Source organism: Nyctereutes procyonoides, unplaced genomic scaffold (assembly GCF_905146905.1).
Source record: "Nyctereutes procyonoides isolate TBG_1078 unplaced genomic scaffold, NYPRO_anot_genome, whole genome shotgun sequence".
In the NCBI taxonomy this organism is placed as follows: Eukaryota; Metazoa; Chordata; class Mammalia; order Carnivora; family Canidae; genus Nyctereutes; species Nyctereutes procyonoides.
In genome coordinates this window covers 66,651,641-66,669,531 of record NW_026575052.1, presented here as the reverse complement: position 1 = coordinate 66,669,531, position 17,891 = coordinate 66,651,641, and the positions used below count along the sequence as shown (strand labels likewise).

Genomic DNA, 17,891 nt, shown 5'->3' with positions numbered 1-17,891 from the left:
GAGTGGCTAACCCAACTAGTCATGCCCCATGAGTTCCAGAAGACTAAACAGCCTCATTCTGATACATGTTAGTAATTCAAGTTTTCCCTTAGCCTTGCCTAAGTGTGTACCGAGGCATGCCATGGCCATATGCCACTCAAGGGACTAAGTAAAAGAGGTCCTGAGAGTGAGACATTAGAGAATAGTATCATTAAGCAGTAGATAAACACTTTTCTGTATTTGAGTAAGTCTAATTTTCTCAAGAAAGGATGAAAGAGTGAAAAAAAAAGACACAAATACATAATTCACTGAAGTTTTTATCTCATTCATTTTAGTCAACTTGACTCCCTAAGTAGAAAATGGATGGTGTGATCTTGGAATGGATAAAATGATAGCAGAATATTAAATTGTCATCGAAAGGGCACGGAATGCCTTCACATCCCATCAGGTGTAACAACCAGGCACTAAACCAGAAAAATGGACCATTACCTCTAAGATGTCCATTTGGCATTATCAGTGCACTTACCTAAAAGCTTGGGCTCTAAGAACAGGGGTAAATGAGATGCAGTGGGATCACATGAAGTGAAACAGAAATTTTCATTTGAGATGCAGACAGGTGAGAGCTCAGACTAGGGCAAGGAAGCCTGGGAGCAAGGAGACACAGAGTGAGGGTGATGAAGGCAAAGCACGTGAAGAAAGCTCCTGTGAGTTGGGTTTGTTAGCTGAAATGCAATTGGTCATTGGCATGCACTCAAGGAGAGCTTTTTCAAAAACTGAAGCCCAGCTCCCTTTCCAAATTAATAAAATTAGAATTTTCACAGGTAGAGCCTGAGCACTGTGGTTTTTGGTCCTGTTTGAATTCCTCACATGATTCTTTATTAGCTTAGCAATCGATACTCACCTTGAAACACAAGCTTGTTTTACTGTTGGTGCCCCAATCCTCTGGACATTTGGGTTCAGGGGTTGTTGTGGGCTCCGGCGGGCGAGTTACTCCTTCTGCCCAGTGTTTGCACACAAATTTAGCCTTTTCTTCACATCTCAAAACATCCCACAAGCCCCCTGCAACTCCAGTTCTCATGGCAACGCATCCTGTTTTTCGGCCTGTATTAAATACATAACAGAATTCACTTAACAGGTGCTATTAACGGTAGACCACGCTCACAGAAGAGAGTGCAAACCCGAGTGTCAAACGACGTGGTAAAGTCTGCATGTGAAGACAACATATAGGTGAGAAATCCAGCAGCATTTTGCAATTCATTTACACTATTTTGAACTGCTATTTACCTTTTATTTCTGTGGCCTAAATCCCTGAGCAGAACTTTGATATCATATGTCAAGGTTTTGATAACATTTTGTATTTCTAACATCGGGCAAGGTGCCCCGCATATAGATATTTAATAATACAATAATTTTGGTATGATGAAATTTACCATCAAGGTAAAAATAGTGGTTTAAGGTGAGTTATTTAAGGGTTTTTTTAAGAACCCCTTTTTTCCATAGGTCTCTCAAAACAGAAATTCTTCACACACTTCAAAATGAAATACAACTGAGCGAGAGATTTTAGTTATTCATAGATAATGTAACTATGTTGAACTGGTTTCCTCACCTTAAAAGGCAAATATCCCTACCTACCTTACAGAGTTGTAATGAGGGCCAGCTTTAGTGGATAAAAAGGTACATAAAATAAAATAAAATCTGTTTTACAGTTGTGATTATTTCCAAATAGTAATTCATTAAGATGGAACATTGAAAACAGCAGGAGTCTTTGCTGCTAGAATGAGATAATCTTTTATTGCTATTCTTTTAATGGACTTCAAGCTTTTAGAGGTAACTCTCAAAGTTCTGGGGAGGCATATCTTTTCCAAAACATTTTCTCTAAGATCTCTCCTTCTCCATGGCTCTGATTTCATCCATTTTTATTTTCAGCACATTCCAAGATGAATCTCTCGAGTCCCCCTGCTGAATGAGCAACACCCGTGAAAATAAGGAGTTTGGCCTAGAGAGTAAGAATTACCACTCCTACTGATGTTTAAAAAAAAGTCTATACTCAGTTTTTAATATCCTGTCCAGTTAATAATTTAAAAATAAACTGGTTGTACTGCCTTTCAGAACATTCAACAATTAACCAAGAATCACACTATCCAAATTACTCATCTATTTTTTTGTCAATAATTTGTGAATACAAATTAAAAGAACTTTTGAAGATTAGGACTTATTAGGGACGCCTGGGTGGCTCAGTGGTTGAGCATCTGCCTTCGGTTCAGGGTGTGATCCTGGGGTCCAAGGATGGAGTCCCGCATGGGGCCCCCTGCAGGGAGTCTACTTCTCCCTCTGACTCTCTGTGTCTCTCATGGATAAATAAATAAAATCTTTAAAAAAAGATTAGGACTTATTAGGCCAAATAGCAAATTCATGAACTTAAGCTTTAGCTTAAGTCTTTAAATAGCAAATTCATGAACTTAAGCTTTAGCTTAAGTCTTGCTTTAGCTTTTAGCCCAGACACAGTGAAACATTTGCTATAAAGGATGTGGAATTTCTGGGCGGTGTTACACTGAATAATGTCACATGCTATAGCAGTGTATGAAGAAGGCAAACAATCTTTCAGAGGCTATTTCCAAAACTACTTCCCAGGGAAGGCAAATCAAAATTGATAGGGAGTCATGGCAGTATTAGTGCAAGTAGTACCAATCTGGGAATTACATAGGCTAGTCTAAATCCATGCTTGCAATATTTCTAGTCACATAAATTTTCTGAGTTCTAGTTTCCACATCTTTAAAATAAAGATACTTAAATTTACCTTGCAGGTTTCTTATAAGGATAAAATAAAATCCAGGATATATAAAAGGCTAAGGGCAGTACATACAAGACAGTAGAATAATGAGTCTCATGTAAGCACAATTCCTTGCCCCACCACTGAAGCACAAGAATAGTTCCATTCATCGCTGCACTGAAAAGTTTAAACCCCTTTAATATAATTTTAAGGTTACAGAAATAAGTTAACCATTTGGAACATCTGTGGCCATTTAGGATTTCCTAAATATTTTTCAAACAAGGTCATACCAGACAACCAGTAGTTTTTCCTTCCCTGTTTTTACACCACTGTAAACGAATTAGAAAATTAGAAAGAAACAGAGAATGAAATATAAAATGCTGAAAGCATAATTAGTGCACACAGTCTATCTGGAAAGGCACATGGAAGGATAATAAGCTTTGCCCAATCGACTTGGAGGTTGAATGAAAACCGCAGCCCCAAGTACTGAACATACCTGGCATATCTGAATTCCAGTGGGTGAACAGAACCTTTTCCTCAATGGTCCACTGAAAGGTCCCTTTGTTTTGCACATCTGAAAGTCCTGTCCAAAAATATCTTTCAGGCCTCAATCCAACCAGACTAGTCAGAAAAGCTTGTTCGTATCTTTAAAAAAAAATTTAACTAAATTTTAGAAATGTGAATTTTTCTAATTAGCCACATGAAAAGTATCTCAATTGTATGTTTGAGTTAATGATTTAGTTGGTAATTCAAACATAGTGTGTCATGTTGATATGTCATTTAGATTATGCAAACTTGAGGTGCTTAAGTGGCTTGATCAGTTATGTGTCTGCCTTCCACTCAGGTCATGATCTCAGGGTCCTGGGATGGAGCCCCACAGCTGGATTTCTGCTCAGCAGGGAGCCTGCTTCTCCCTCTCCCTCTGCCTGCTGCTCTCCCTGTTTGTGCTCGTGCTCTCTCTCTCTCTGTCAAATAAATAAATAAATCTTTAAGAATAAATAAATAAATAAATTACACAAATTTCTAATAAGGAAATGAGGGAAAATACCATAGGGCTGAGTGAATAAAATCATTCATATATATACAAACCATTTATCCCTATTCCTCACCAGTCCCTATGCCCATCCTCAAAATGTAAGAGAATTCTGAAAACGCAAAGTAGTTCTTTAGCCTCTTTGAAATACATTGTTTAAAAAAATTAGTTCTTTAGCCATAAAGAGTTCTAAAGCCTCTTTGAAATACATTGTTTAAAAAAATTAGTCCACTTTTCAAATATTTCAAATGCTCTACACAGTTCTTAGTTAAGTAAATCGTGAGGCTGTAACATTATCAAGGATGATACAGATGGAAAAATCTGTGCGGATTTCCCCTTCAATTTTATTCTCTTATCTCAGGTCTGAAACAAAAGAGGAAATTACTGAGAAAAACAGAGAAGCAGAGATTCAATGTCTACAAGGAACTGGGAGCAGAGTCACAAATTTCCCCATTTTCTCTCCCTTTGGATCTTATCCACCACGTATTTGACATAATCTGGTAATGACACAATTTGGTTAGTAAAGCAACCAAAGTTTGTCTTCACTGACAAACATTACACAATGAACCAGAAATGTGGGCAAAAATCTTTCTTTGGAGCAAAAGAAAAGTGAAGGGATCCCTGGGTGGTTCAGTGGTTTAGTGCCTGCCTTCAGCCCAGGGTGTGATCCTGGAGTCCCGGGATTGAATCCCACATCAGGCTCCCTGCATGGAACCTGCTTCTCTCTGCCTGTGACTCTGCCTCTCTCTCTCTCTCTCTGTCTCTCTCTCTCTCTCTCTCTTTCGGTGTCTCTCATGAATAAAGAAAATCTTTAAAAAAAAAAAAAAAAAGAAAAGAAAAGAAAAGAAAAGAAAAGAAAAGAAAAGAAAAGTGAAGCTCAAAGTTTCCAGGAATGAAGAGAGGTGATGGCTCCAGAGAGAGCAGAGACGGAAATGTGGAGGTTACCATAACAGAACATTTATATGACCCTAATCTGAGTAATTTCATTCCCTACATTGAAAAAACAAAAAAAGTCAAAGTCCTAAACTCAATTTTTCTCAAATGTCTAGAAATCAAATTTAACCACAGAGTTAGGGAGCTCCTGATTATAAATATCATAGAAAACACAAAGGAAAACAAACCCAAAATATAAAATATAGGGAAATCTCTGCTCTGATAAACCAAAAGATCAATTACAATGCAGATCAGAATATATTCCCATAGTACTTAAAGATGTAAAGTTCAGGGATCCCTGGGTGGCGCAGCGGTTTGGCACCTGCCTTTGGCCCAGGGCACGATCCTGGAGACCCGGGATCGAATCCCACGTCAGGCTCCCGGTGCATGGAGCCTGCTTCTCCCGCTGCCTATGTCTCTGCCTCTCTCTCTCTCTCTCTCTCTCTCTCTCTGTGTGTGTGTGTGTGTGTGTGTGTGACTATAATAAATAAAAAATTAAAAAAAAAGATGTAAAGTTCATCTTGTCAGAAGATAAAAAGGATCTATGTTCAGATTTTCAGGCATTAGCATTATATGAGTATGCAACAATATATTAGGTATTTAATTGCACATGAAAAAAGAATATGGTTGAAATACAAGCTCTTTTACAAAGACTATACAAATTCTATGATATCTCTTTTTTGTTTTTATCAAAGAATTTTTTTTAAATATCAATAGCATTCTCTACATTTTATTGGGTGTGCCTTAAAAGGCCAATGGATATAGCTTCTTGTATTAAAACACAACTTGTTTTTATCTTTTTATTACAAATCAAATGCACATTTTAAAATTTCTTTTAAGTTTCTTCAGTGCCTAATCCAGTGCTTTGTAAAGATTATGGGCAAGATAAATAAAAACTAAAACCTCAAAGATGGCTGGGATGCTAGAAGTCAAAAGTTATATAAAATATCCTCTATGTCTATGTTATTTTTCTGGACCTAACAGTCTAGCAAGCATAGCAAAGCAAAAAAGAAAGCACAGAAGGATATAAGGGAATAATAAAATATTCATTAAATCTCTCTATCACCTTTTTTGGTGCAGATAGTGGTAAGATAGCAGCATTTTTTGAACTAATAAGTTTTACTCAGTTTCCTTGCCTTAAAAAATTTGACATATACTAGATCAGAAAAAAGTCAGATCCACAAACTATGTTTACTAGAATACTAATACACTGTCCTGAATATTGCTTTATAGTTCTAAAAGAAGCAAAATACTTTATAGTATTTACAAGTGAATAATTCAAATAAGAAAATGATTTTTTTTTAATGCTCCTACTTTTGCAAGCCATACCTCAGGATAGATCACATGTAACTTCCAGAAATTTAGAGCATGTTGATATTTAGGCTTCTCTGAAAACATTTCATTATTTGACATATGTTCAAATAAAATTAAAGTAGTTGCATACCTGTCTTCAATAGTTGTTAAGTAAGCCTTCTCATTTATACAGGTTTGGTTAGCTTCTGTAAATGTTGAAAGTGTGTGTCCAATCAAATAGCAGTAAAAGCCATGTCTTTTCCAGCCCTGTTAATGTTATCAAGCAGATTATCATGGATACTGATTAAATAATATTATTTCAGTAATTCCTCTACCATGAAACATAAATTGATAAATAATAGGAGTATGTGGAGAACACAAATCTGGAAAATTTGAAATGCAATGAAAAATATTTATATGAATAAAGAAAACAGTAGTACATTGTTCCTCTTAGGACAAATTATGCCACAAAACTAGAGGCAGGACATTTACTCTCTCCACTCCTGTTACATCTTCCAACAAAAGTCATTTTTGAAATGCTTATTGAGGACCCTGAACAGAATGGCGAAGATTTCAGTGTTAGAATAAGTAACCACAGGAAATAATTTGCTGAGTAGCAAGCCTAGTTGCCTACTGAAGCCAAAAGTAGGTAGTGACTGTAAAGCTGTATCATCTGGTCCTAGGAGAATAATTATCACACTTATGGCAACATGATTCTGCATGGTTCTTCTCCCATACTTCAAACACACAGAAATGCTAAATAAAAACATAACAATAAAAAAAAGTCCATGCATGAGGAAACCTTCAGGAACCAAAAAACATATAGAAGACTAAAATGGTAGAATGGGAAATGCTCAAGCTGAGACTGTAGTCGTCCTGTCATGTACCAGACCTAGACTAGGGTCCTAGGGTCTCAGGGTAGGGGTACTAAATGTCCGTATAAATGAGAGTATTTGGCTATCAGCCCACCTGAGGCAGGGAAATGGAACTGAAGTCTTTACATAAAGATCATACTGACTGGGGTGCCTGGGTGGCTCAGTCAGATAAGTGGCTGACTCCTAATTTCAGCTCAAGCCATGATCTCAGGGCCCTGGGATCAAGCTCCATGTTGGGTTCTGCACTCACTGGGGAGTCTTCTTGAGAATTCTCTCTCCCTCTGCCCCTCCCCCACCCACTTGAGGGCTCTCTTCCTCTCTCTCTCAAATAAATGATTTTTTTTTTTTTTAAAGATGATACCCACTAAGGGGAGCCCCTCCAGGAAAGTAGAGTGAGAAAACTATATTCACAGAACCAGGCAGTGGCATATTCTTGTCATCTGCCTGGGCTTCTAGGTATAGGAAAAAAAATTCTTCAGGTAAAAATAAATAGTGATTATGTGTCAGAGATGGGTGCTGGTCCCAACTTGACATTGTTCACGTTGTATTAGAATCCACAGCCAAGAAATAAAATAAATCTTGGTTTACAAAAGGAGAAATTCCTCGGCACTCAGGTAAGTAAAATACAGAACTACACAACTGAAATATTTCTGCAATACAGGTCATGTATGACTATGACATTTGAGGTGTAGGGTGTAGATGAGATGAGGACTAATCACAGTTGAAAATTATCAACCATGTGAGGCTCATTTTAAGGGAAAGTCAGCAATGTAACATAATAAAACAATTTGGAAAGAATATAAAAATAAGCATGTTTCTGATGATTTAACAAAAGAAGGCAAAAAGAAGCAGAACCAATAATGAACGATCAAAATGCTATGAACAAAGAACAAAAGGATCTGAACACACAAAAAATAGAATTTCTAGAAAAGAAAAAAATATAAAGTTAGAAACACAATGACCAGATTAAATATAGAAAATGTGGCTTAGTCAATCAAATGAATGCATCAGAGAGATGAACAAATGAAAAGAGGTTTTAAAAGCATGAAGAGAAAACAAAATAATACAATGAGAAGTTTCAAAATCAACCCAAGAAAAGTTTCAGAATCACTGAATAAAATTAATGACTGATGACTTTCAAGAATTAAAAGAAAGAGACAAATTCCAAAAATGAAGAAGCACATGGAGTACCAAACAGAAGAAAATAAATCCAAATTTCAACATATTGTACTAAAAGCCTGCAGATTGACAAAGACAATGAGGAGATCTTAAAATCAGAGAGAAGATACAGAGTCCCCACTTTTAAAAAAGAAGAATTAGTCAAATAACAGGAATTCCAATGGCAAAAATAAAGGCCAGGAGAAAATGAAACGATGTATACACAGAACTCTCTGAAAACTACTGTCAACCTAGCATTTTAAAAGAACCTACCTAAGTTATTATGTAAGATGAAGAGGGATCAAAACATTTTCAGATAAAGACAGAGAGTTTTCTACTCCCATATCATTGGTGAAAAAAATCACTAAAAGATTTACTTTGGCAAGAAGGAGTTTAAATCAGGAGGAAGAGGACTAAAAGTCTACACTGAGCAAAGAAACCAATAGATGCCTTAGTGAATCCAGGTCTAAATGCTTGTAGGAATAGCAAAGATAACTAATTGCAGGTGGGAGGTTAAAGAATGGAAAATTAACAAGATGTATAGTTAAGTTAACATATTGAATCCATGTCAGTTACCTAGCTGTGATCCTGTACTCTAATTACATAAGGGGTTCTCACTGGAGGGAGCAGAGTAGATGGCACAGGGGAATTTTCTGTACTCTCTTTTACAGTTCCTTGGAAGTGTAACATTAATTCCAAGTTAAAAAAAATTTTTTTATGTTTACGTGGAATAATAAACTTCATTTTGTTCAGGAAGCTGAGAGAGATGCTGCTTAACTTCAAGTCAGAAATGTGTGTTAAAAACAGAAGGTTAACCATTAAAAAAAAATTAGAAGTGGAATATGATTCCCATACGTGTAGAGAAGGAAAATGTGATAAAAACATTCCATAGAACCAGTGGAATGTAAGAAAGGACACACCAGAAAGGAAAGAAAACAGAATGGTAAACAAAATAAAGCACAAAATAAGATGCTAGAAACAAATACATGAGTATGCAAAAAAAAAAAATCTAAACTCATGTTTGCCAGGAAAAAGCCAGAGTTCCTCCAATTAGATTTAAAAAAACTAAAATGCAGATACATATTTACAAGAGCCATTCCATAACATAGAATGATTAAAAAGAACTAGTTGGAAAAAAGAGATTCTAAGAAAATACCAAGCAAAAGATAGCTTCTGTGCATATTAATATTATTTAAAATTGATTTTACGGTTAAAAAAGCATTATAAATAAGGAAAGTAATTGCATAATTAAAGGATGGATGTATCAGGAAGATATAACACAGACTAAAGTATATAAAACAAAAACTGACAGAATTGCAAGGAGAATATTTTGTCGAACAGACAAAATATTAGGAATATAGAACATCTGAATAATATAAATTAACTTTTTATCTAGTCAATATCTATAGACCCCTGAAGCCAAAAATCAAAGATCATCCTGTTCAAATACACTGAATATGTATGAAAACTATGAATTAGATCATAAAGTCTCAACAAGTAATAACCAAACCTTTATATGATCACAATGCAGTGAAATTAAAATCAACAGTTTCTAACTATTTAGAAGCTAAAAACCAAAATTCCCATCCCTACCACCAAAGTGCCACCAATATCAACACACACATAAACACTTCTAAATAATTCAAGGATCAAAGAAATCTTAATGGAAATCAAAAATATCTGGAAGTGAATCATAATGAAAGCACTAGACAAGAAAATTTGGTTGATTGGTCCATGGTTCCAAGCTCGTCACTCATTTCTGTAAGAATTCAAAAACACATTCATTTGAATGTCACATCCATTAATCCCACCATTTAAAGTTCCTGATATAATTTCAGATTTCATACTCATCTGTAAGATTCCTTGTCAGCCTGGCAGAGGGAACGTCTGCATAAAGTGGCTTAACATTTGTATCTGTCAGATATCCTGAAATATCAGAGACTCAGGACCACTTTGTCCCAGATGTCTCACAAAGGTAGCAGTGAATTGAAAACTGAATCCCAGATCTGTAGAACACATCTGCGGCTTTGAATTCTCACAAAGATCCCCACACCACAAAGTGCCCAGGCACAGATTAGAAAATAAATAAATTAATTAAAAAAAATCTTGTTATCTTCCTTTGCTAGTGAGTGGATTTTTTGCTGTTATTGTTGTTGTTCCAGTCTTCTCAGCTCTCTAAGGAAGCTACCTATCACAGGTATTTTTAATCTGGTCAAATTATTTAATGTTTCTGAGCTTCACTTTCCTCTTCTAACTAGGAACATAATATTTATCCTTTAAGATAATTAACTATACTCAACAAACAGTTGTGGATATTTTCTTATTTTTCTTATTACCACCTTAATGATTAAATTGGATTTTATCAGACATTGTAGATATGACAATTACTAGACTATACATATAACTTTTATTATACATAGAAACTGTTACATGTATACAGACTTTGATCCATTGTACAGAAGTAATAACATCTAAGGATTTTTTATTATTTATAGAAAATTACAAGAATATACACACTCCTGTATATCCATCCCTATGATTAGACAAAGAATATATAAGTACACTGGTAGTGAAACCAGTAATCTCAGGGTAGAGACATAGGGTTGGGAGACCAGAGTTCTAGCCTTGCTTCTGTCACTCTAAGAAAGTCATGGCTTCCCTGGGCTGAATTCCCAGAGCATAATAATTAAAGGGGGGATTTTGATTATCACAGAGATATCGTGAATAGCTCTGATTTTCTGTGTCTGCTCAATGTTTCTTTATGATTTATTTGGACAGTTCTAAATTATGTTTCATGAACTCTCAGCCTTCTGGTGTTTGTTTATAAGATGATCTGATCACAACATGACATGCTTGGAAAGAAAATTAGTTTCTACTTTATTTTTATGCAAGAGAAGTGAGAAAGGTAAAAAAGGGGAAGACAAGCAACTCAGCAGTTAAACAGGAAAATGATAACCATACACCCTGTATTTTGTAGTTTCTGGATGCTTTTAGAAATTGTTTCACAGAGATCATTTACTTCAACCTCAAAGAATTATAAGAGCTGCAAGGAGGTAGTATTAGCTGACATACAAGTGGGGACAAAGCATAATAACTTGGCATGGCTTTAGATTCCCTGCTTCCCAATGCAGGGATCTACGGGAAGAATCCCTATCAGAAGCAGCACCCTCAGAAAATATTATAAATGGAGAAAATGACAGGACAGTTTGTTATCCAAAACTTGCGGTTATCTATGGGAAATGTTTCTACAAGCCATAGGATCACTGACTACCAATCCCTCAATGACCCTTCTTCCATGACTATAACTCACTATAGTCTCATTGCCCTCACCAGGCTCCATAGAAGTGTGGTTTTAATTTCTGTTCTCATTCCCCCATTTGGGGCAGGAGAATTGCCGTGATGTTCTTTAAGCTGCTACTGACCACATGCACCCGTATTACCTGTAGAAGACACCCAAAGATGCTTTTGGGGAGAACAATGATACCAAACACTAATGATAACCCATTGGATGGTTAAACAGTTAGAACACATGGCTACCTAGACAATAATAAAGCACTTTCACAGCCAAAAAATAAAGCCAAGGCATCACATAATATTTTCTACTCTGAAGTTATTGTGCATGTTCTATACTCACTTTCTGGCAGCCTGTTTCTGCTTTCACTGTTCCTGTGGGCTGGGTTTGAGATTTCATCTTACAGATGTAGTCAAGAGGCCTCTCACAGGCTCGATCTGCCCAGTACCCATCCTGCAGAAAGCAAAGAGAAAAACAATGAATGATTATCAGTTGTTTGGCTCTGAGGCTGTTTCCTTACAATCAGGACTCAGGAAAAAATAAATAAATAAAAAGGTTCATAAGAGAAAAATGGTATCTCTGAAAGGAAAGGTAAATTGACGTTTAATAAGTGAATAGCAAATTTGATTCTGGCTGCAAAGATGTGAAAAGAGATTGCAGCTCCAATGTGTTTTTCTATTTTGGCTGTCCATGCCACTGTAGAGTAGAGGGATCTAAAGAGAAACTAAGAAAAGCTTGTAAGCTCTTAAGTTATGGTGTCAAAAGAAGGTCTATACACAGCCTCTTCTATCAGCTGCTTTCAAGTGAACCGAGAACCTGGAAAGCCATCCAGAAAAACTCCCTTCCAAATGCGTCAAACTTCAAAACACGTCTGAAAACATGCATATCTCCTCCTTTTTCTGATTCATTTTAATGGGTATCCTCCTGAATCTAAAGCTCCGCCTCCCACTTTGCTTCAGACTCCAACTTCTCTCCCTACCTTAGAGACTTCACATCATAATGGCTTCTCCTCTGCTTCACATAACTATTAACCACTTTGGAATTGTTTTCTGTATTGTCTGCCTCTGATTCCTTATTCCTCACTCAGCTGCAACCTGCTGCCGTTTGGTACTCAACTTTCAGCCAGAGTAATTATTTTTAAATTGAAAAATCGGTCTTGCCACTCCTGAGCTAAGACATATTTGTTCAGCGTCAACACTCACTAGTATTCCTACCCACCCTGCGTCTTACTCCTTGCTTTCAGCCATACTATTCTTCAGTTCCTTACAATGATGCTTTCTGGTTTCCTCTTCCTAGGACCCACTTCTTCCTATCCTTTCAATAGTTAACGCCTACTCTTTTCTTTAGCTTTCAATTAATCACAATGAAAACAATCCCAATGATGAAATAGCCTCTAATACTTACTGAACAGTAGGTTTGGGCCAGTCACTGCTTGTTCTATGCATCAACCCATTTAATCCTTTGCCCATCATTAAGTTGGGTACAATTATTATGCCTATCTTATAAATGAGAAAAATAAGCCATGCATCAAAACCCAGCCTCTTAGCCACCATGTTCATCATCCATTAGCAAAAGATAATTTGATGATATTCTTTAGTCACTAAAGTCGTATTTAAGGACATGGAAGCAATCTTCTCATATTTGACATCTCCATGTAACCTAAAAGAACAAATGTAGCTCTCCAAGTACAGACTGCAGACTGTGGTAGGTAGAATAGACTTAAGTACATCTACTCAGAGCAACCAGTCAGAAATAGAACCAAGCTCTCATTTGACCAGTCAAGCTCTATATATTGCCATTTAGAACCCAGCACAGGAACAATATGAATATGGGTTATTGGTTAATTTCACCCTTGAACTGAATGTTTCTGTCTCTTGCTTTTTTTGTCCCCTTAAAAATTTGACCTTGCTAAATAACTGAAATGTAGATAGATCACCTAGACTAGAAACAATCTAAATGATTATATGAGTGAGTGAGGCAGGAGAGAAAATACCTTCAGGCTTTTGCTAGGTATCAGCAAATACAGTTGCCTTACCTTGCCTTTCATGACGACACAATCTTCCTGCCTGTTGTTTTCATGGCTTGGTTCCCCACGAAGCCATTTAGTAAATGTTACAGGGGTCCCATCACTCCACTCAAAATACATTTGAATCTTGATGTCATTTAAGCCGATCCATAACTCATCATTTGGCTCTAAACAGGAAGAAAAACAGAAAAGTAACATACATATGTTTTCTTTCCAAAAATCAGGAGGTTATCAGGAAAGGAAGGCCCCTGTTTTATTAACAGAGGTCTATTCCCTTAATATTATAACAGATAAAAGAGCATCCTCTTGAGTGTTTTTTTTTTTTTAATTTATTTATTTATTTATTTATGATAGTCACAGAAAGAGAGAGAGAGAGAGGCAGAGACATAGGCAGAGGGAGAAGCAGGCTCCATGCACCGGGAGCCCGACGTGGGATTCGATCCCGGGTCTCCAGGATCCTGCCCTGGGCCAAAGGCAGGCGCCAAACCGCTGCGCCACCCAGGGATCCCCATCCTCTTGAGTGTTAATCTGAGTTGCCTACTACATTTTATGTTGTCAATATTAGTTTACACAATGTATTCTTTATATTATGAATGGAACTTTATTCTTTTATTGTTTGAGTATAACTTATATCTCATGGCAGTTGCTAAAATGAAGCTGAAGTTGATCCATCATTACTCCCTATTTTGTGAAGTTACTTTTTTGGTTATAAATAACTTTCCATATCTACTGCACTCTCAGTGTTGGATATATGATAACTTCCTTATATATTAATCTATCCGACTGTTATTAAACTCATGAATGTTTTAAAGTACTATTAAAAACCACTTCTAGGGATGCCTGTGTGGCTCATCGCTTTGGTGCCTGCCTTCGGCCCTGGGCATGATCCTGGAGTCCCGGGATCAAGTTCCACGTCGGGCTCCCTATGGAACTTGCTTCTCCCTCTGCCTATGTCTCTGCCTCTCTCTCTGTGTATATCTCTCATGAATAAATAAATAAAATCTGTAAAAAAAAAACACTTCTATTTTATTACTATGCTATTTTGAAGAACATATTGGGTGTTCCCATTAAAGCTCAATATCTATAATAGGAGTGAGAAGATATATAAACTGAGGGGTTGAACTGTCTCTCCTGACATTTGGGACTTATTTATTAGTCTATAAATATAAATGAATATGAAGTCATTTTCACTATAAAATACCAGAAAAAGTTCAAACAACAAGTAAAGGTTAAAACAAAAACAACCAGGTACAGATATAAGATGTGACCATTTTGTTTTATTCTATGAAGAACATTGATGATCTTATCTGTAGTTAAAATTCTAAAAATTCTAAATGTTTTAACTAAAATGGGATAAAATTTAAGGCCTAAGCTTTCATGGCTAGAAACATATATATTTGCAAATTCAAAAAAAAGAAAGAATAGACAATGTCTATTTAGTTTGTACTATTGGAAATGTCATTATGAATGTCTGACTTATGTTCTTTACATGGAAAAATAAAATTACTTGCCAAAGGATTATAAGGATGATGTTGCAGTAGAAAATGAGAAAAATGCCATACCATATAGGAATTTCCCTAAATGGTTTCATCTCTTCCTCCTAAAAGTTGTCACTCAACTTTGCTTTTGGAGAAGTCCATGATTGGCCCATTGCCAGCCCCAGCAGATGTTTCCAGTGCCATGAAGCATGAATGACATCGCCAGGATGATCCCCTTTTCCTTTCACTTAATTTGGCAGATCATGATCTTTTGGGCAGAAAATATAAGCTTCAAAATGACCTCATGTGCCCTTCCAGGATTTAGGTTGAAGACTAATAAAAATGTAAACTCTCTATAAACATTTTTTCTCACTAAATTGTGCACCTCCCTCTAGTTTTTATAATTCCTAAGCACAATCTAGATTCCATAAAAATACACAATACACAAGTTTAAAAAGTTGTTAGACCAATTGTTATGAATCAGTTAGGGAAGTTGTCTTAGTTGATGTAGTCATAACTTATGTGGGCAAGTGTCAATTTCTCCATTGTGTTTCCACAATTAATATAAAGATATTTTTTAAAAAGAGATATTGTCTCAACTACTTAAAGAGTTTTCTAGGCTTTTGATTTAGAAACAATAATTTTGTTTACCTTTACTTTTATTTGTTTTTATCTATATTATTGTTACTGTTTTAAATAAATCAGACTATCAACAATAAAGAAGGGAAGATTTCCCAGTGAAAATGTATTAATTCCTAATCTGAATTGTAGAACAACCTTTGCCAGAGGCAGCTCCAAACAGCAGTATATGAAGATCCTGAACTCAACTCCTCCAATGGATACAACAAATCTATAGCTACCTACAGAACAATTCCTCTGAAAGGAACCTGACAGCTAGCTGAACCACTATTCTACAACAAAAGGTAAAAAGGCCATGTTGAGATGGCTAGGAGAAGCAGAGACTTAGTCCTGACAAAAACCCACAAGGGTGTAGTGACCCACCATCAGGAGGGGTCTCACAAATATGGAACTCCTTCCTAAGGAGCAAGGAATTTGTGTCTCACATCAGGCACCCCAACTCTCAGGATGTGTACTAGAAAAGAGACCCCAAAACATCTGGTTTTGAAAACCAATGGGGCTCAAATCCAAGAGAACCATAGGGTTGTCAGAACAGAGGTCTCACATGCAGTGGCACTCAACCCAAAGCCCAAGGCAAAAGCAGCAGTTCCTAGACCATATTCAAAGGAGATTCATTTGCTAATCTTAAAAATTGCCGGGGGGAGGGGGGGGCAAAAGCCTGTTGAAATCTCTCCAGAGAAAACAGTGCAGAAAGGCACCATTCTTACATTCTTCCTCTACTTTGCTAGTGTGGGGAGTTAATAGGTGCTATTTTTGCACTACCAATCTAATCAGGTAATGCCATTCCATCACACTGATGCTATAGCCCTGCCAGAGGCAGTAGGTGAGGGCCCCACACCTCCTTCCACTACTACAGTCCCCTCCCAAAAACAGCAAGCAGCACTTTATCTCCCTACATCCCTTCAATGCACAGCCCACACAAAGGATGCCCCTTGAGTCCTGGGCTTTGGTAACCAGAGTGGGGGGACTGTTTCTGGGCCCCGTAAGTCTGAAATATTGGAGAGACAATTCAAGAAACAGCTAATGATTAAAGCAAATTTAGATGGTAAGGATCATCACCCACACAGGGTCACCACTTTAAGGCAGAGAGGTAGCTGATTCCTGACACACAGAATCCAACAGAGAGTTAAACAAATTGTAAAAACAGAGGAATATGTTCCAAGTTTTTTTTTAAATGAAACTCCAGAAAAAACTTAAAGAAATGGAAATAAATAATTTACATATACAGAACATTCCATTCCCAAACAGCTGAATATATAGTCTTCTCAAGTACACAAGGAATCTGCTCAAAGATAGGTCACATGTGAGGCCACAAAATAAGTCTCAATAAATTTAAGAATACTGAAATCATATCAAGCATTTTTTCAACCACAGTGGTATAAAAGTAGAAATCAACTACAAAAAGGATACAGGAAAAAATCAGGAATAAATTGAGATTTTAAAAAATGCTACTGAAAAATCAATAAGGTAGTAAAAAGATCAAAGGAGAAATCAAAAAATACCCTCAGACAAATGAAATGTAAATAAACATACCAAAATCTATGCGATACAGCAAAAACATTCTAAGAGGGAAGTTCACAGCAATACAAAGTTCCTACCTCAAGAAAAAAGAAAAATCTCAAATAAATGACCTAACTCTACACCTAAAGGAACTAGAAAAAGAAGAAAAAAATGAAGCCCAAAGTTAGTAGAAGGAAGGAAATAATAAAGATCAGAACAAAAATAAGTGAGAAACTAAAAAGGCAACAAAAAGACCAATGAAACTAAGAGTTAGTTCTTTGAAAAGATAAACAAAACAGGCAAACTTTTAGTTAGATTCAATCAGATAAAAAGAAAGGTGCAAATAAATATAGAAATGAAAGAGGAAAAATTACAACTGATACCAAAGAAATACAAAGTATCATAAGAGACTACTGTAAGTAATTATATTCCTACAAATTAGACAACTCAGAAGAAGTGGATAATTCCTAGATATATACAATCTTCCAATACTGGACATGAAGAAATAGAAAATAGAAAATCTGAACAGACCAATTACTAGTAAAAAGACTGAATCAGTAATCAAAAGAAAGAAAAAAAAAACAGCAAACTGAAGTCCAAGATCAGATGGCTTCACCAGTGAATTCTACCAAACATTCAAAGAAGACTTAAAACTTATTTTTCTCAACTCTTCCAAAAAATTGAATAGGAAAGAAAACTCTCAAACTTATTTTATGAGACCTGTATTAGCTTGATACCAAAATCAAAGGCATCACAAAAAAAAAAAAAAAAAGAATCCCTGATGAACACAGAAGCAAAAATCCTCAACAAAATGTTAGCAAACAGAAATCAACAATGCCTTAAAAGGATCAAATACCACGATCAAATGGGATTTATTTCAGGCATGTGAGGATGGTTCAGTATCTGCAAGTCAGT

At 36.2% G+C, this 17,891-nt stretch overlaps 1 protein-coding gene across 1 annotated transcript in view; it reads right to left on the bottom strand.

The window, feature by feature from the left end:
* The window catches only part of MRC1 (mannose receptor C-type 1), a 96,928-nt gene that overhangs the window by 37,854 nt on the left and 41,183 nt on the right, over positions 1–17,891 (bottom strand). Inside the window, exons 8-12 of the mRNA XM_055332445.1 lie at positions 13,369–13,526; positions 11,676–11,786; positions 6,160–6,275; positions 3,246–3,394; positions 881–1,080 (exon numbers count right to left, since the gene is read on the bottom strand). Of these exons, the coding sequence (XP_055188420.1) occupies positions 881–1,080; positions 3,246–3,394; positions 6,160–6,275; positions 11,676–11,786; positions 13,369–13,526 (734 nt within the window). The remainder of the gene's footprint in view (positions 1–880; positions 1,081–3,245; positions 3,395–6,159; positions 6,276–11,675; positions 11,787–13,368; positions 13,527–17,891) is intronic.